General features: G+C 37.6%; 1 protein-coding gene across 7 annotated transcripts in view; it reads left to right on the forward strand.

The window, feature by feature from the left end:
- The window catches only part of NBEAL1 (neurobeachin like 1), a 92,198-nt gene that overhangs the window by 12,950 nt on the left and 58,750 nt on the right, over positions 1–20,498 (forward strand). For all 7 annotated transcript variants that reach the window (XR_010373031.1, XM_064451775.1, XM_064451773.1 and 4 more), the window contains exons 3-7: positions 9,238–9,329; positions 14,422–14,583; positions 15,910–15,991; positions 16,184–16,311; positions 18,844–18,926. Coding sequence is in view for 6 of the 7 variants with exons in the window: in XM_064451775.1 (XP_064307845.1) it covers positions 9,238–9,329; positions 14,422–14,583; positions 15,910–15,991; positions 16,184–16,311; positions 18,844–18,926 (547 nt within the window). In the remaining variant the exon portion in view is untranslated. The remainder of the gene's footprint in view (positions 1–9,237; positions 9,330–14,421; positions 14,584–15,909; positions 15,992–16,183; positions 16,312–18,843; positions 18,927–20,498) is intronic.

Raw genomic sequence — 20,498 nt, forward strand, 5'->3', positions numbered from 1 at the left:
ACGAAGCTGGGAGGAGTTCAGCAGAGAGCTATGAAGATGGTCAGGGGACTGGAGCATCTCCTTTATGAGGAAAGGCTGAGAGACCTGGGTTTGTTCAGTCTGGAGAAGAGAAGACTCAGGGGTCATCTTATCAGTACTTAAAAAAATCTACAGGGAGGGCATCAGGACGATGGGACTAGGCTCTTTTCGGTGGTGCCCAATGACAGGACAAGGGACAGTGGGCATAAGTTGGAACAGAGGAAGTTCCACTTAAATATGAGGAAAAATTTCTTTGAGGGTGACAGAGCAGTGGAACACGCTGCCCAGAGAGGTTGTGGAGTCTCCTTCCCTGGAGACTTTAAAAACCCTCCCAGATGCATTTGTGTGCCTCCTGCTTTAGGTGTGCCTGCTCAAGCAGGGGGTTTGGACAAGATGATCTCCAGAGGTCCCTGCCAACTCCTACCATTCTGTGATTAAAATCTGGGTTCAGGTTTACTAGTTTCATCCCATGGATGGCATCAGTCACATGCCAGTTCCAAGCTACAAGACTGTAATTGTATTGTTGTTCAAAAACAACAACAGAAAAAGAGCAAGAGAAAGAAAAATAGAGGCTTTACTCCCATTTAAGTAAGAAAACTCAGGTTTTTTTCAGTTTTGTTGGGGATCTGAAGTAGAAAGGAAATCGAATAACAGGTCTCAGATAATTGTCTTTAACCTAAGGCATTAGTGGAAGACTATAATTATTTTTCTTGTTTTGAAAAGAGAAGTCAAAGTTAATATATTTTCTTCCAATGTTTTTGAGCTAAATTTTATCATGATTGACAGATGTAGGTTTATTTTCGTATAAATCTCTATGCTAAACAGGGTTTCAACTTGTCCCAAAATAGTTGTTTCTGTCATGATTCACTGCAGCTCCCACTTATAAAACAAAATGCTACACCTCCCCCCCCTTTTTCCTTTAATTTCAGAAATTGAACAGAATACTTGTGTGAATTTTGGAAAGGGAGGTTTATAATTACTTGCCAGGAGCCTTTCTTCTTTTGGATCAACATCTGATTCAGAAATTATTGTTGTTATTAAAATGGAAAGTTCTACCCAAAGGTGATTCCCTGGATAATTAGAATTGACTGATTGAATTTATCAAGGCAATTTAGCCAGTTTAGAAGCGTTTATCATGAAGTCTTTTATTAATTCTAACTGTAGTATTGCTGATATAACAAAGCTTTTCAGGTTTTATTTTGGCATTTCACAGATTTGAAAGGCTCACCAAAAGCATAAGTACTTTGTCATATCTCAGAATAGAGGCTGCTAGGAGATCTTGTGCTGAAAATGTTGCCTTTTAGGTCTGGAAAACATGAAGAGGAAAAAGCTCCATTAAAACAAACCTTCTAATCCCCCAATGAATAGTTTATTTCAAACACTGTTGAGAAATGTTTTACAATTCTGCATTATGCAGGCTACTTCAGTTAGTTTTAAGACTATTAAACTCACCAGTGATCTAAAGGCAGTATTTCATGTTTAATTTCCTAACGTTACTTTCTGTAAGCCACATTCAGCCTTAACACCAAGGGATTGTTCTTACTTTAAATATAATGCTTGGGGATGGGGGATTAGTTACCATAATACCAGTGCCAGTGAGATTTTATGGTAGTGCTTAAAGCTGAAATCCACTTTGAAGGTTGACTGAGTGCTATGCACAGTAGTCAGACAAGGCTGGCTATTTTATGACTGCATGTTAAATTTAACAACTTCAAACAACTGTCTTGTTTGACAAGTTGGGCTTGTCTGACAGTCGGACTCTGAACTGCCCTGCAGGGAATTTTTGCCTTTAAAGCATGTAATGTGACGCTGCAAATAGCCTCGGGTGGATCCAGCTTTTGTTTTTAGCAACTAATACTTCCTGAACGGAGCTATAAAAATTGTACTGAGCTTTGCCCTTCTAGTTGTGCCTGTTTGCCTGAACCCTTAGCAGAAATGGAAGTTAATGTTAAATCTAAAAGCAACACATATATAAATACATAAAGTGTGTCGATTTGAAACCTTGGTTAAATGTGCCTGTATTCCACAGGCGCAGGCCTAAAGACTTTCAGTGGGAGGATTTCAATGCCAGTTTTGTGTAAAATGTTTTTAGTTAACTTAGAGTAAGCTGTAAGAGGTCAATACTACCTGGGTTGTTATGAATTTAAAAGATGTTGTTACTGGTGCAAAAAATCCATGTTGATATTCTTGCAGAGGCAAACCAGTTATTGGGAAAAAAGAAGACTGGATTAGAATATTTATTTGTCATTAATTTAATCAGTTGTCATAAAGAGTAGAGAAAGCTATTGTAATTTCTAGATAATTTAGTACATCAAAGACAAGAGCCTGTCCCAAATTAGTGTAGATTTTTGTTAGTTTTCACTTCATTCTCTAAGAATGTCATGTCTGTCAGAAGGGCATTAGGCTAGGCCTCCTCTCTGCTATTGGCTTTGTTTCGTGTTGTTAAATGCTAAAGTTGGTGTTAGCATTCAGAACTTGTTTCCCAGTTCTGCCAAGTCCAAGCATGGCCTTGCTATAGTTATATATATATATATAGTAACTGTAAAAACGTTAGAATTAATGGGAAACTTGCTAATTGTTTGACAGTGTTTAGCCACAGTATTGCAATGCATACTGTAGACAAGTGGACTGATTTTATTTAGCAACTTTTTTTTCTTTCTAGAATTGTACTAACTGTTGGTAAAAAACCAAGAACCACCCAAAAAACAAACCAACCAACCAAAACCCAAACCCCTTTTTCTGGAGGGTTTGTGGGTTTTGTGTGTTGTGGTTTTTTTGTGTGTGTGTCTGTGGTGTGGTTTTTTGTTGTTTTTTTTTTTTCCTTTTAAGGTACCTGTTAGAAACACTATACTGCTCAGGCCTGGCAGTCTTGCTTTTTAAAGTGTTAAGAGCTATGACAACTATTACTGTGCTGAGAGGATCTTATGAAAATGGAGGCCTAAAGGGTGGTGTGTTGTTTTGCTGGGTGGATTGTGGGTTTTTCTTTGTGTGTGGTTTTTTTTGAAACCAAACCAGAAGTATTTAAGGAAGGGAAGAAACAAGGAAGTATTTTCACTTTCAGGTGCTCTGAGCTACATCTGATTTAATAGGCTTAAAATACCTTTTTTTTCATTGCTGCAGGTGAGTGATTGTTGCTATAGCAGTTTCACAGGCCTTCATTACAGTATGTCGAGCTCAGAAGCCTAGGCTTAGGCTCTGCAGACTTGTGACTATCAACTAAAGGACTTTTAACTTTTTTTCTTTAGATTCACACATATCCTTACAATGAGGCCCTTAAGGGAGCCTTGTTCAAACTCTGGTTGTTTCAGGTTATCACTATGAAAAGAAATAGCTAACTTAAGTTGGATTTTAGCTTCTTGGAGTTTCAAGCCATGGAGAAATTATCTTCCAGAAAGTCTTAAGTCATGCAGTTTCTATATATGAATTAGTATTCAAATAAGATGGAGAAATTTGTCTTGCATAAACGTTAGGGAAGTTTCAGATAAATAAATGAAATGCTTAGGCTTGTGACATAGAAAGCTGCAAGGTTTCAAAAATTAACATTTTCTTATCTTCTAGTGATTGGAAAGTTGTGACTGGTGAAAGGTGTTTTATTATCACGTACAGCTTCTTTCTGCTCTTACTGCTGTTGTACAAATCAGAAGTTTCCTCCTGTATTTCTTGCTGATCTCACAGGGCATGTCTGTAGAGTGGTGTGTGTGGTGGAGCTGGGAAAGGATACCAATCTAAAATTTGTTTATCACAGTTTGTCCTTGCTGTGTATTACCAAAACATCCATTGCTCTGTAGGCTATGCTTTAAAAGCGTGGTGCATCTTCAACCAGCACCACAGAAAATGGTTTGGAGCTGTTGTGTGACATATAGCCTCCAGCTACCTGTCTGCAGAATGACAATAAAAGGGTAATTGTGAAAGTGGGGAATAAGAGAATATATTCCATAGGTTTCACTGCTTTTACTGGTAACAAGGCTTCTGAGTACTTAAGGTGTTTTATTATGGTCTGGCTAAGTTACACTGCTTTCGTAGGAGGACTACAGATATAATGGAGTAGCTAACAATTTACGGTGAATCAGTTGGAGCTGGGATTGCATTTCAGTGATTTGTTGCTCTCAGTAGCAACACAGATTTGAGGTATTGCCATACCTGTGGGATGCAACCTTCTGCCATGTGGTAACACAACTATTTGTCAGATTGCAACTTGTACTGGTTTGGAAAGTTGATTTGGCATTGAAGAACACAAATGTATTCTTGTTAAAATTAGGTCAATTTGTATTCTGCTGTTAATGTGGTTTACCACCTCAGTTATGAGAAGAGTGAGGATAGTTGAAAAGGTGAGTGGGAAGAGAACTCAACAGAAACAAATTCTAAAATCCACTGAATTTAAACATTAGATTAAATGGCAGCAACTGACATTAAAAAAATCAGTTCAAGGTAAAGATACTGGGTAAGATAATTGTAGTGTACATGGTGCACAGGAAGCAGATGATACCCATTACTACTGTCTGTTTTTATTGTAAAAATAGAATTTTAAACCAATGTAAAAACTGTCATTTTTCTCCTAAACCATCATGCTTCTGGTTTGGGAAAATATAAGATGCATTTGAAACATGTCTTCAGAAACGTATGTTTTTAGCTATGTTTTGGGAATGGACATTTTTGTGTGCTTTGCCATGGGTAACATTTCCCATTGTCAGTTTCCTTTCTTAAAAATGCCTCAGTAAAATTTAGATTTCCTGCAGCTTTCAACAGGTGACTGGTGTATGGTGTCTGGGCTGACTGCTGCTAATAAAGGAGGAGTGAAACCTGGGCCAGATTTTAAGTTTGAAAGCTGTTTTTAACTTCTGTTTCTAACATCTTTGAAATAACTTGCATGTCTGAACTTGTAGCAAAACTGCTAAATATTGGGTCATTCTCCCTGGAATGATGTGCTCTTAGTTTGTAAACCTTCATTTTTGTTCATTTCTGGGAAGGTGGTGTATTTCTATTAGGTGGTTTATAATGGAGGTTTATTTCTTAGTGTTTCTTATGTTGCGAAGTGATGTTGTTTACTTTTTTGCCTTGATGGTTCACCCCCTGCCCCCCAAGTGGTGTTGAGTTAATGCTGTTGCCTCATGGAAATCTCTAGATTTGACTCAGAATGAGTCAACTATTGTATAAGCTATTTTCTACTGGCACTTTGATAGCAAAGCTGATTATTTGAATAACCTGGAATAATATACAATTAATTGGCTGGTAGAGGATTGAGGTAGAAGGGAGTTGGGTTAAATAGTGTGCTGCAGGTAATGATCAAACAGTACTGCAGTTCTTGGTTTTTACCAAAATTGGGAGGGGTTTTAGTGGTGAAGTGAATTGAGCAGTATGTGCGCTACAGTAAGCAAAAATATTTTTGGCCTTATAACATCTGTGGCCTGCTCTTGTCATCTGCATAATTGCTTTTCCTTGCATATTTTGTCTGCCAATGTTCTCTCTTACTGCTAGTCTGCACTGATAGCCTTGTGAAGGCATTATAGTTTAAGGATAAGGAGTTTTAATTTAATCTTAAGCTTGAAGCTGATTTAGGCTATATCATTAAATAGGAGCAAGCAGACATTTAATCTAATTTTGTCTTTTGTCCTCCCATTCCCCTTCTCTCATCCGTAACCTTTTGTTAAAGCAATTTTAAGTGAGACAATGATGTTGTTTGCACAGCTTCCTTCATGGTACATGACCAAGAAAAGCTGAGTTTTCTTTAAAAAGTTTACTGTCAACAACTAGTAATGAGCCTCAGCTGTGTCAACAAACAATTTTATTTTTGGAATATGAATAGAATCAAGTTCAATCAGTCAGTAATTCACATTATTTCAAGGTGAACTTGTTGTGCCAATAAAAAACAAAGCAGTTTGTTCAACAGGAGAAAGAGTTAAATAGGTTACGTTTTTGGATATGCATGGGCGTTATCGTTAGAGGCATGGACAAGTGCCTATGGCAAAGTTTCTGTTGGTTACTTCACTATGGATACTATTGCTCTGTAGCCTGAGCAATATTGTAATTGCTAAAATCATATCCCGATTTTCCTCGTCTTTATGATCCTGTGAAATAGCTTGCATGTGGCTAAAATAACTTGCTGCGAATTACAAGAAAGTTAAAACTTTAAATATGCAAACATTTTAAAAAAGCCATAATGTCTGAAGACAGCATCTTCTGTTACTCCTAGCTCATTCTTTTAGGGTATTAGCAAATCTTACTTCTTGCCCGTCTTTTGGTTTGGTTTTCAAGGTGTTTAAACTCTGAACCTGAGAAACGAGTATTCTGTGCTCACCTGGTTGAGAGAATCTGTCAACCTCTGTAGCTTAAACCAGTACCTTGGAAACCTTGAATTTATTCTTCACCTCAACAGCTTCCTTCATTTTATATGTTTCAGTTTCATCTTAAGGACAATAAATAGGTGTGTGTTTAAGATAACTGGTTTTTCAGTGCATATTAAACATGAGGACAAGTCTACATTACACTTACAGGATGTAATACTTTTTTGACAAATTTTTAAAAGAAAAAGAAAGGGAGTGATGACTGAAAGAAAACCATTGAAAGTGAAATAAAAGCAGAGATGAGAAGAAACATTATGAAGGAGGGAGAGATTAGGAATGAAGTGGAAGAAGGGGAAATAAGACAATTAGGAAGAATGAACAAGAAAATGCAATGAAGGCAGTGGAAGCAAATAATCTGACATGGTATGTGTCTAGCTGAGGGTTTTATCTGGCACCTGTTGTCACAGTATCTGAACACATTTCATATATAATCAATAGTGATAGTGAAGTAAATTGTCTGGGTGTTTCTGACGCTTCTTGCTTGAGTTAGAGGAGGCTTTGGGGGTATGGGGAATGGTGAAGTCTAGAATGAGAAGGCGATTTCCATGCTTTTAACTCCTGTACTTGCTGTGGCAAGATGCTCTGAGAAGAGTTTGCAGCACTTGAGATTATGGATTCCCATTTTTTTACTTCAGTCTGTTCAGTTTTTTTCTTTCTCCTTGGAAGGCTTGTTTGTAGATAGGTATTTTGCACTGACAGGACTCTGTGTGTTAGTCTTTCTCAGTGACTCTTTCTTTTTACATTGACATTACTCCAGAATACTGTGTGTGTTAGAGTTATTCAAAGATTGCTCCTTGATCTTAAACACTGCAGGGGAATAATCGGTTACTTGGGAACATCTATGGTAATACAAAGGCAACAGGCAAAGCGGAAGAGATAACGAAAAAGGAAAAGAGAAGGATGAACAAAAAAGTGTAAAACTTTCACAAAATTTTATAAATTATGGAGTAAATTTCAAAATAATTTTAAATGTAATATACTTTAGGCAAATATTTTGAAGTTATTTTGAAAATTATTTTCAACATAGAATGTGGGACTGCATGGATGTGTATTAATGGACATGAATGTACAGTCCTTGTGGAGGAATGTGTTAGCTATGGTCTGGCAGCTTGCTTTTGAAAATTAAGCAGCTTGACTTCTAAAGTGAGACTATCTCAACTGGCGTATTTGACGGAATTTTCCTATGGTGGTTTGTGGTGGTCTAGTGTCTGTCCTCCCTGCTGACACAGTACCTAGAACTGAAGAACTGCTGGTCATGAACAGAGTCTGTCTGCTCTACTAAGAACAAGTAGGAAGCCTAAATTTAAATTCCTATCTGTTTTACAGATAAATAATATATATCCCTCATGTGAAAGTATCTTCCTTTCCCCCATCTGTAAAACACTTGCTTTGAGCTTTCAAAAGGGAAACAGTGAGAGTGACAGAAGAATGTACTAGAGGTTGTTCAGTTTCATTAGACATTAAAGTGGCAGCAACCACTGTCTCAGGCTTCTTAGGTTGCGTTGATAATGACATTTCATTTTCAATAAAAAGGCAGTGAACTAATATACTGTAGCGAAGCTGGCTTTTACAGTGCTTTCACAAAAATTGAACTAGTTTCTGTAATAATCCCAGGTGTGACACTCCCACACTGCAGTGATCCAGTTCCAAAGTGGGTGGAGTGGAATTTTCTGTAAAAGTAAGAAAAAATAAGTTGAACACTCCTTAACATCTTTCCCCAGCACCCCAGGGGTGGACCTTTTTCCTATGCAAGTTTATATTGCAAGGTGGCTCCTTCAGAGCATATTTTTAATGCCCCTTGAATTTCTTCTATGTTAGATTATCCTGTTGTACTTTTCTCATAATGGCCTGGGATAAATGTCAAACCCAGGTGTTTTTTGGAAATCAAAGCTTGGATGTGATTTCAGGTTTAGGGCTACTGAACTCAGAGATTACTTGTCTGACTGTCCTGGTTTTGCCAGGGTATGACCCTGAAAATGATAACATTGTAACAATGTGATATAGGAGAAGCCCTGTTACTACAGCAGATAGATTAGTAGAAGCTAGAAGAATTTTTTTTCCTAGCGTTACCTTAGCCCTAAGTTACCAGAATCAAATCAGCCAAATGCTTCTGGCATACAGTTCACCTGTTGCTTTTGCAAGTCTTGTCTGTTTGGCAACCCTACAGGTTCTAGTGTCTGTCCTCCCTGCTGGCACAGTACCTGTCCCTGAGGAACTGCTGGTCATGAACAGAGTCTGTGTGCTCTACTGACAGCACATAGGAAGCCTAAATTTAAATTCCTATCTGTTTTATAGATATCTAGTATACAAGTCACAGGCTCTGCATTGTCTCTTGGAATACTTCATCCGGCTCTAATCTGCTGCTAGCTGCCATATTGATCAATGAATGAAGCAAAAAGCAAATTATTTTGTGATTAGGATTGTCATTGGAGTTCTTAATTAATTTTATAAGCCATAAAATTGTGTTGTGTACTAAGGTCTGTGCTATCAAGACTAGAATATACTAGTAATTTTGTAAAGCTGGTATGTATTACTCTGAAGAGTAAGTAAAGACTGTTGGCAGGGGACAAGCTAAAATGCTTTGACTGGCATTAGTACCAGGAAATAGAAACACATGAACTAATGAATAGAGCAAGAATGTCACATCAACACAACATGGCTGAGAATTTCAAAGGGCACAGGGGGTTCTGGGTTTTTTTAATGTTAATTCTAAAAATCTGTGTATATCCTCCTTTCTCCCAGTTGAAATGCATTAAAGAAAAGCTTTACATTCAAATTAGTACTACAGAGCTGTTGATGGATGACTCTGAGTGCAATATTGCCTAATGTTCTCTTCTCTCTCTCTCTCTCTCTTTTTTTTTTTTTTTTTTTTTTCCAGAAAGATCCAGATTACCTGAAGCTCTGGTTGGATAGTTTTGTTTCTAGCTATGAACAGTTTCTGGATGTGGACTTTGAGAAGCTGCCAACTAGGTATGTGGAATTACAGACCTGTTCATCTTTGATATCTGAAACAGGCCTGGCTGAAAGCCTACTCTTGTTCAATGGCAATACTGCCTTTAAGCAAAATAAAGTTTTTTAGTTGTTGAATGGTACTCCCATTCTTTTGAAGGTCAGGTTGGCTTGGGAATGATGAAACTACACAAATACCAGTATTTGCATTATATCAGCAGATGGCATGGGTATTCACATGTTCTTGCTTGTAGAAATTTAATCATTGTGCATTTTTTGAATAAGTATTTATTAAATGTATATGAAATAGTATTAGTATTAGTGCTTGACATCTGTATCAGCAGTGACTGAAGAGGAGAAAGATGAAAGAAAGGTAGAGTTTTGTAATTTTATTTCAAGGTTTGCTTTAAGATTAAGGATGAGATGAAATGCTTAATGAAAGACTTGGATATTTTAGCTGAAAACCTTTGAAAAATTAAAATATGCACAAATGATAGAATTAAGTGATTTCTTCGTTTGCATCTTTGAAGACTTCAGTTCAGCGCAAGAGTATTGCTAACTTCACTGATATTGCTGACTGCAAGTTCTCTGATATAATCGTGAGGCGGTATTGAAGTCTAATTCAGAGTTCCATATTTAATATTTTGAATTTGTCTGCTGTGTTCTAAGGATTGTGTTTTCAAAACTAACTTTGCAAATAAGGAATAGAAACCTAGGTGCTGGATGTTTCTCTTGCTTTTGAGATGATTGTGTGAACTAAGAGTTTTAAGAAGAAACAGATGTTATACGATTCAGAAATCATGAGAACTGGTGCTGGTGGTATAGCTGATACCGCTACTGGTGTTTGAAAGCAAAGAATGGCTCCCCCTGTATGATGGCTGCAGTCCAAGCTCTGTTGAAATCAATGGAAATTCTTTAATGGGCTTTGGATCAGATCCTGTTTAGTGTAAGTGATAGCCTCTACTGTTACAAGGAAATGAAGAATGCTGCAATTGGATCTCTGGATAAAAACTGGGCTTCTTGGCACTTTGTATTAAAATTTTCCTCAAAATGCCTATATGAATGGAAAATATATACTGCAATTACCAATAAGCAAGACTTTCAAATTAATTCTGTGCTCTTTCAGATTATGTTTTCTTTGCAGTGTCAAAAATGAATCTTATTGTGTTTAGTTAGGGAAAAAAGTTTATCCTTTGACAAAGGTTATCTTTAACTTAATATTTAATATTGAAACCTGAGCAATGGAAGAGAATACTAGAAGACTGTCGTGGTACTTTGGGTTTTTAAAGTATTTTTTTGGTTTATGTGTGTTCAGGGGTTTTGGTTGGGGTTTTTTTGGTAGGTTTTTTTTTTTTACAGTAACATAAAAGATAAAAAACAAACACGAAGCTTAGTTGCGCAGAACAGTGGTGGCATCTTCATTGTGCTAAATGATGGTTTTGTGAGCATAAGACAGTGTATTTTTCTGAGGTTAATGTCAGGACTAGTGATTTAGTCTGGAAGAATAGGCCTATATGGATTTAGACTCATTTGTGTAACAGATACAGAGAAAACGTATCAAAACAACATAGGGATGAAGGCTGATAATTCCTGTGCTTTGATGGCTGGATTAAAAATAATACTGTTTGAGGGCATATATTAGAATTAACAAAGATTTGCAGTTTCTGCCCACATTGGCATTTGTGAGATAATCAGGCATATGAAAAGTGACATCTTTCCGGGGTTTGTCAATTTATATTGCAGGCATTTACATTGTGGAACTGATTGATATTAATGAGCCTGGAAAAAAGAGGTAGGTCAGTGTGGAACCACCAAATGCTGATTTCCAGTGACTCTTCTCTTGGGGCCATAGGATCCCGTGGACTCAACTTCTTTTACTGGAGCTGCTTAGTAAATAACTAGTTCTGTCTTTTGGTTTTGGAAATCATATATTATGCTAGCTAAAATGAGAAACTGAGTGGACTAATACCTTCTTTCCCCCCCCCCCCCCCCCCCCCCCCAATCTTGGTGTGCTTTATGGCTATATGCCTGAAAGACCTTGTGTACTGAAAGGCAAATGCCAGGAAATAATGAGAAACTGTGTAGGGAGAAAAAAAGCTTGTACAGATTGCTGGACAAAACTAACCTTTTGGAAGAGAGGCATGAAGTGTTGTGTCAATGTAAAACGTATGTGGTGGTTTTTAGCATCCAAGAAAACACCTTCTAAGAAATGTAATGAAGCTATTAGTGGTTTTTTTGTCCTGAAAGGACTCTTAATTGGCATGGTGCTTGCTGATTTAACTGGTAAGAGTATTTCTTCTGTAAATTTTAAAATAAATAATTTCCTGAAATGTGCTTTGAAAATCTGAAAGATGCTACATAGTGCAGAATTAGGAAATCTCTAAATATAGAGGATGAGTGTATCCAGTGATATGATTTGCCTGTATAAGTAGAGCTTATACACTTATGCAGCATATAGGCTTATGCAGCTTCAGTTCTACCTCCATCTTTGTGCCTCTACCCTATATTTTTAAGTGAAATGGTTCACTAATGGTGTTTTTGATGATTTTACTGAAAAGGTGAGGTGATGTTCCTGAAAAGCTGAAGATAGCTTTGCTGATGGCTTTGAGCATTGAGCACAAAAGATTAGTGCCGCCTATTTTCTCCCTAAAAACATTTATTTATATCATAGGTATTTACTGTGCAAAGGATAAAACCTTTATCAGCTGGTGGGAGGGTTTTTTGCCCCTCATTGAAGGAGAGGAATTATAATTTGGTTTAATGCTTGTAGAAACAGCAAAGGCCTCCACAATGTTGTCATGATCTCTTTCTGCTTTGGGTTTGCATGACCTTGAGCAAAGGAGCTTCAAGGAAGCTCATGCAAAGTACCATAGAAACCATAGTTTGTTAACTTGTTGACTTGAAAACCACATAAAAATGATTCAGGAGTTATGATAGGAAAGCTGATTACATGGTTTCATGGTTGTTGAAAAGTAAAGCCTGGTTTTCTGCAGCACTTTGTTTGAAAGTGCTTACCACTGGTGGAGGAGAGGTTAAAAGTCCCAGAGTGTGAGTTTGAGCTAATAGGTGAGTACAATTTAGAGACTAATTAAACTTCCTTTCAGACACCTGAGATGGCAGTTTATAGTGCTGTTTAGCCATGTTAATGTAATGCAGGGAAATTGTAAATAAAAAGAAGCCAAATGTGTCAAGGTCTTTCTCATGTTTTTGAGGTAGAGTACCAGCAGTCAAATAAGAATGTCAGTTAAGGTATGATTTTTGAGGGTGTTTTTTGTGTCTTTTTGGAATACTTAGTTTACCCAGCTAGTCTTGTCAGGAAAAATTGACACTATGTGTCCACAAATTTAACTTTTAGATTTTTGTGGTGATGTAGCAGTAATTTGCTCTGGGGTGGTTTGATTATTTAAAACTATTTATATTTATTTATATACTCTGTAGTATATTCAGTTTAAGTAATCATGATTAGTATTTCTTGTGCCATCTCGCACAAGGCAGTAAATTCTTATGGGTTGTGCAATAGCACAGGCAGGCAGCTACAGAGAAAACATTCTTTGGGGTGTGAGGAATGAAGGGTATGCTGTTTGCTCTCTTGTAAAGCATTTTATGATCTTACTGAAAAAGTCTTGTTGGCTATTTTAGGGAAATTACTTCTGGATATGTGATTTCAGCTGTCAAAAATTAAGGTCTTCCTAATACAGACATGGTGAATTACAGAATCATGATTCTATGGTGAATTTTCAGGTTATGAGGACCCATACATATAGTCCCAGACGGTATGGATCTGCTGGCATCTTGAGAGGTGAAGGTGCTGTCACAGAAATTAAAATTATTTTCTTTGCAGTTGTGTTGGAAAAAAGCCCAGTTGTTCTCAGTTTTGTGGTTAGTTTCTCTATCAGTTTAGAACCTAGGCCCTATAAAATTAAATTTAAACTTTCTGAATCCTTTGAGATTCTGAATCCCAGGATCTGAAAAGCAAACTGCACAACTCTGAAGAGGCAAAGGAATGAACAGTATTTGGTCCTCTGTTTTATCTAAGTATACTTTGGTAACTGTTTTTCTAGGACATGGGAGCTTCCGGTCACTTATACCTATCTAGTTGTTTTACTAAATTGGGTCTCTTCACACACACCCACACACCCCGCCATAGGCTTCCTTTTCAGCTGTAGAAGCTAAACAATGTATTGTTCTCCATTTCCCTCAAATAATCAGTATCGCAGTGTTTAGTGTCAGTCATTGCATTTCTCCACACTTTTTGATGCTTATGCAGATGTACGTATGCAAGTGTCATATTAGTGAGTTTTGGAGCTATCTTAGGTTTTTTATTTGGTGTAATTATTCCCCTGGCTTTGGCCATGTTGAAGGCTATTATAAGCTGTAGGGCTCTTGCTTATGTCTTCCTTTTCCTGTGTGGAGTTCATAGAGAATGTGTAAGGCTAAACAGCTGATGCCAAAGGCAAACTCTTCAGCATGTACAACAGTGGATAAACAGTCTTCATGCCAGAGAATGTTGTAACACATCTGTATATTTCTGTAGTGTTGCTGAAATGGGTTTCTGTATGGGTGTTCCTGGAGCACTGGCTTAGCTATTGGTTTTATTTGTGATTTTTTCTTTTGGTTCTCACTGGTGTATTTCTAAAAATGTTTCAGTTTAACAAAAACAATAGGCAAGAGTAACTAATGTTCTTCAGGGCTGTGTCTGGCCTTGGTAGGGCTGTTAAATCTAACACCAACATGACAGTCGTCTTGTGGTTAGTTTTCAGGTTTCATTTGATTGTAGCCATCCCTTCCCTCATTTAGGGATTTCCCAGGCCACCTGTTTACCTGCTGAAGATCATGCAATGTCTCTGGCAATTACAGCAGATCATTGCATGGAGGAGCATTTAGGAATCCACTTAATGAATTTTTAACACTTTTTTTCACTGCAGTTCATTGCTGGGGAAAAGGAAGCTCCACCAGGCATTTCCTTGTTGGTTAATTAGGAAGTCTTTGTGAACCATCAGTTCAGTAACCTTTCTTGTAGAGGATTATTGGAACACTATGTGAGCACATTGAAACTGATTGATAACATGTCATTTGCATGATTAACAATTTTGTGTGTGGTTTTACTCTTCAGGGTGGATGACGTTCCTCCAGGAATATCACTGCTGCCTGATAACATTCTTCAGGTTCTCAGGTTCCAGCTGCTACAGTGCGTCCAGAAAATGTCAGATGGACTAGAAGAGCAGCAGCAGGCTCTGTCACTTTTACTTGTGAAATTCTTTATCATCCTTTGCAGGTACTTGTTCTGATTGTTACCACAGCAAGGCTATTGTTTTGTTTAAGAAACCTTGATGAAGTCTATCAATATAGATTTTAATGATACATACAGTGTGATTTGACACTTTTCAGTAGAAACAGAGGAATGCCGTTTCTCACAATCTTCAAATAAAGGAAGAGGGAATAGAAGAGACAGGGAGCAATGCAATAATCTTGGCAATGACATTTGCCATGAGGAATGGAAGGGGATTAAACACTAAATTCCTTGTAATTACATCAGCTATATCTATGGGAATTCAAGATATGATGTACATGGTATAAGAACTACTTTAAAAAGAAAGGCACACTTTAACAAGTGTTGGATATGAAATAACTCAAGAATTGTACAAGAAGAACTGTTTCACATTCTTAAGATGCTTATAATTCCATAAACATCTTAGGAAATTGACTTACTATACACTACTAATGCAACTGTCTTCCTTCTGAAACTTATGCCATATTTTGTAATTCTGTTGAAGCAGGTGAATAAACTGATGTTAGGGATCTATTCCTCACTGTTTCTTCAGTCTTCTGTTGTAAACTGCATTAAGAGAAGAAGGGAATACAATATATGGGGAATCTCCTTTTATGAAGAGTATCTGAAGCAGCTCTCCTAACCCCTAAAACAATCTAAAGGGCTGTAGGGTAGTGTTTAAGTATTCTGGAATACTAAATATAAGTTGAGTAGGTGGTGGTAATGTGTTTCTGAATTACAAACTGTTGTCAGTCTTATTTAATTGCTGAAAAGTTCTCCTTCTGGTCATCACTTCAGTATCTGATCTTTGTGACTTGTCCTCAAGACTGAGAAATAACATGTGCATGGTATTTCTTTGTTGCTGTTGATTTATGTATGTTCTAAAATAATTTTAGACATTTGTTTTCCTTGGGAGAATTTAAAGTGAAAAATGCTTCTAGGTAATATGTTTGCTAAAGTTTTGGAAAGTGTATGTGCTAGTAATGTAGGAGAAGTGGAAGTTATTGCCTTTTATCAGATGCCATTTCTGAGCTTTCTATTTAGAGTGTACTGGGAATGTGCTTAATTTCTGAATTCCCGAATTCCAGATAGAATTGGCCAACGGGAGAGTGACTTGGGCCTTTCTTCTTCTTCCTATTAGAATAAAACTTGTGAGCTCTGTTACTGTGACAGAAATAAACATTTGAGTGCATAAAGTCTTTCGGAGAGTATTTTTGAAATGCTGATATACTTTTGTATGATTATAGACAGAATGCTAAAACAAACATTGTTTGAACTAGCCACAAATGATACACTGTGTACATTTCTGTGGTTTTTATGTTGTCCTCATAGAAATTTGGCTAATGTGGAGGAGATTGGGATGTGTTCGTACATTAACCATGTTATCACCATGACTACATTATACATTCAACAGGTATGTGGTTAACAATTCTCGTTTGTTATTTTTGCCACCTGATACTTCCTGCTCCTGCTTATGTGATCTGATTTTTCAATAATAGTGTTGTGTATGGAACAATTTGTGGGCTCAGAACTGTTCTCGAAGAGATCAAGATTAATTTTCAACTTCTAGAAATATTCTGACTGCAGCTTTCTTTTTTTTCCTCAGTTAAAAAGCAAAACAAAAGAAAAAGAAGTGGCAGATCAGACTCCAATAGAAGAATTTGTGAGACATGCATTGGCTTTTTGTGAAAGTCTCTACGATCCATATCGGAACTGGAGGCAGCGAATTGCAGGGTATGTGTTGTCTAGGACAGGATTATAAATACTGTGGTTTATGATAACTTTAGACAAGCAATATGTAAATTTCCTGGCAGAAGTACTGCTGCTTGATGTCAAACTAAAATAAAAAGTAGTTATATGTATATTCTTCTGCAGTTGCATTTTACAACTCTTAGAATTTATAGCTGTGAGCACTTGATACTGTGTTTTAGTTTTTTGTTTTTTTCCAAAGATACACTCTTTAGAATAGCGTTAATAAAATACTTTTTTCTACCAAAATCAACATCATGAAGTAGGCATGCTTGAAACTGAACTTCATTGCCACCAGAGTTGTCAGAGTACTAAAATATCCCGTTCCATTTAGTGGAAAGCTCAGTTGTTAGGCTTTTTGAAAGGTGGGAAGTTTAGAGAGCCAGGAAATGGGCTTTCCGAGATGCTTAATTTCTGTTGTAGAATAATTTAGGTTGGAAAAGACCTTTGAGATCACCGAGTCCAACTGTTAAGTAACACTGCCAAGTCCACCACTAAACCATGTCCCTAAGCAACACATCTACATAACTTTTAAACACCTCCACGGTTGGTGACTCAACCACCTCTCCAGGCAGCCAGTTCCAATGCTTAACAACCCTTTCAGTGAAGAAATGCTTCCTAACATCCAATCGAAAACTCCCTCAGTGCAACTTGTTCTATCACTTGTTACTTGGGAGAAGAGACCAACACCCACCTCACTACAACCTCCTTTCAGGTAGCTGTAGAGCACAATAAGGTCTCCCCTCAGTTTTCTTTTCTCCAGACTAAATAACACACATGTAAAATCAAAGGAAACTGAAGGCATCTGTTTGTTTCATTGTTAAGTTGCATAAAGTCTAGAGAAATCTGCTCTGTGGGTTTCACTACAGTTACTCTGATTCCCCAGTTCCTGCAGTATTCACAAACAAAACTGTGGCACAGGCCCTGCTTTTTGAAACTGCTAGTGATTCACTTTATCTGCTATAACTGGCTCTTCAGAGACCACTTACAAATTTCTGTGAGATCTTTTTCATGTAGTTCTTTATTAGCTGCAAATCAATTACAATAATGTTAACTGTACAAGACTCTGTACATTTAATGAGTTTCTCTGCTGTGAGTACAAGGGCTGAAGTTATTGTTTGTTCCTTGCTGTTATCTTTCAGAGCTGTTTTTTCTTTAGGCAGTCATTTTTATTTCTATCAGATCCATTTTGACATGCATCAAATATTGGACCTGTACATGCTAATAACTAAAGCCACAGAGATCATATCATGTGACCTAGTCTTGTAAAACCTCAGGCCCATTCTCACAGCATACATGCTGTTGAGCTAGCACAGCGTTTCCTGCACAAATGCAGGTCACAGAGCTAGCACAAGTCACTCATCAGACTCCATGCAAACAGAATGGAGATTATGTGAGGTGTGTTCCTTGGTTGCTGGGGTTTCTTTGTAGCTTGAAACTTGTAGTATGCCATAATACTGCATGGACTTCAGGTTTCACGATGCTGTTATGGAAACAAAAGGTAGTATTCTCAACAACAGCTTGAATCATTGTACACAAAATTTCAAGAAGCATGTAAGGATCAGACTTCTGGTATTTTTTTGCAAAATGACAATTCCCCTTTTCTAGGGCAGAGCATGAATTGACACCAGTTCTTAAATATGGCATGCCAGCATACTGCTAAGCTGTTTTCAGATTTAGTGTAGGTAATGCCAGCACATCTCATAGTATCTTAGGTAGACTGTACGTACTCAAGATCAGTGAATTTACAATCAATGAAGGTGCAGAATTTGGCAATGAATCAGTGTAATCTTGCCACAGAAAAGTGTTATGCTTTCTGAAACTGACTATGATTTAAATACCATTTTATAATTATATTTACTGGCAGTCCAGAAGTTAAAACAAAATTGAATTTGAAGATATACTAAGAGGTGTTTGGTTGTAACTGACCAACATGAAGGTCCTTCTATTGCTTTCTTTCAAAAACTGGCCCATTTTTCTAAACTGTTGGAACAAGGAAGCCAAAAAGAATGGGGTAGGCAGACCTGGCTGAATTAGGGCAAATGAAGTTATCTAAGGTCACAGTATAGATATGTTGTATCTTTGAAATGAGTTTTATAAGTCTTTCAGTAGAATTACATCCCTTTAATTTGATGGTTCCCTTCCCTGCCACAATGAACCCATAGTAATGTTTTATGCCCATTTTAAATTGCACAGTTAAGAAACTTGGCAATCTAACTGGTGGCTTAGTTACAATAAGCAAGGACTAAATAAGAGGTTGCTGGCTTTTTTTTTTTTTAAACTAAACCATACTGTAAAAAGTTACAGTATGTCTAGGAGCAGGACAGTAAATACGGGTTTATCTGTGATAAATTTTTTCAGGATTAAATACTACTTTACTTTTTTTTTTAATCCTGTAGGCAAAAGATAACTCTATTTTGGCAGTGTTCTCTATTATGATGTCATAAATTAATAAGTAAGACAAACTAAGTTATCATATCTAATTTCTTTGGTGTATCTTTTTTAATGTAATTGCAGACGTTTCCTCAGTACGGTCGAAAAGAGCAGACAGAAGTATAAACCAGCTTCCCTCACGGTTGAGTTTGTCCCTTTCTTTTACCGTAAGTATTATCAACAGCATGTTTAAAAATAGTAATCTTTGGAGGATTGAATTTAGTGATTCTGTCATGGTTTAACCCGAGCTGGCAACTAAGCACGGCAATGCCACTGGGTCATTCTCCCTCTGCTGGGATGGGGGGAAGGAATTGGAAGAGTAAAAATAGGAAAACTCCTGGGTTGAGATAAAGACAGTTTAATAGGTAAAGTAAAAGCCGCGCACACAAGCAAAGCAAAACCAGGAATTCATTCACTCCTTCCCATCAGCAGGCAGGTGTTCAGCTGTCTCCAGGAAAGCAGGGCTCCATCACGCATAACACTGACTTGGGAAGACAAACACCATAAGTCCAAACGTCCCCCCCTTCCGCCTTCTTCCCCCAGCTTTATATGCTGAGCGTGATGTCCTATGGTGTGGAATATCCCTTGGGCAGTTGGGGTCAGCTGTCCTGGCTGTCAGCTGTCCCCCTCCTGACTCTTGTGCACCCCCAGCCACTGGCTGATGGGGGGGAGTGAGAAGCGGAAAAAGCCTTGACTCTGTGTAAGCCCTGCTCAGCAGTAACAAAAACATCCCTGTGTTATCAACACTGTTTCCAACACAAATCCAAAACACAGCCCCACACTAGCTGCTATGAAGAAAATCAACTCTATCCCAGCCCGGACCAGCAGAGATTCCAAGTTCCTTTCCCCTAAGAATGCCTGATAAATTTAGAAGACCCTTACTTGCTTTCTGAGGCTGAATGAAGTGGGTGCTTTGTTTGCTTGTTTTTTGCTCTGATTATTTCCCCCTTGCCATTGTTAATTCTGTTTGAAAGCTTGGGGTTTTTTAAGACTTTCTTTCAGTGCCTAATGTGGTTTAATAGAGCTGGTTCTGTGAATTGCCAACTTACCTGTTTATTAGTGTACATAAAGTGATTGCATGTAAGATCCCTGTAGCAACTGTAATAACTCACATGGAAAAACAGTCTTAAAGTGTTCATGCCTTTTTTTTTGTCTCTTAATGGGATTTAACAGCTAGAAAAAAAGAAAACTATGCCATCCAACTAGCAAGTGCTCCTTGGACTGAAGTTTGGGAAACTGTTCTGTTTCGTCTTTTGTTAAGTTGTTAATTATCACAATGGCTACTTTGGTATTCATGTGCTCTTACTGTTTCAGATTGGCTGTGTGGAAAAGGGGGACTTAAGTGGTCACATGCTGTACTTAAATCTTGGGAAGGTGGAAAGCCCAGCTAGTTTGCCAGTTTAGCACACCAAAGCGGTAGCGTCAACAGAATTGAAGCAGCAGGAATATGCTGGAGGGGTGGGGGTATGAGTGAAATCAGCCTTTTCTGGAGGTATGCATTAACTCAGCTTTAATCGAAAATAAAAAAGGAAGGCTCTATTCCTAGAGTGGTAGCACTAATGAATTTGGTTTCTCTTGGTTTGAGTTACATACTCTTCCCATTCCTTGAGAATTCCCTCTCTGTGTATGTAAAATAGTCTAGTTGCCAAAAAGACCAAAGAGCTGATACCACTAAAATGCCATTGTCTTTGTGCCAGAGCATTGGAAACCTACTCAAAAGGCTGCTCCTGAGGAATGTA

Source organism: Phalacrocorax carbo, chromosome 5 (assembly GCF_963921805.1).
Source record: "Phalacrocorax carbo chromosome 5, bPhaCar2.1, whole genome shotgun sequence".
NCBI classification, from domain to species: domain Eukaryota; kingdom Metazoa; phylum Chordata; class Aves; order Suliformes; family Phalacrocoracidae; genus Phalacrocorax; species Phalacrocorax carbo.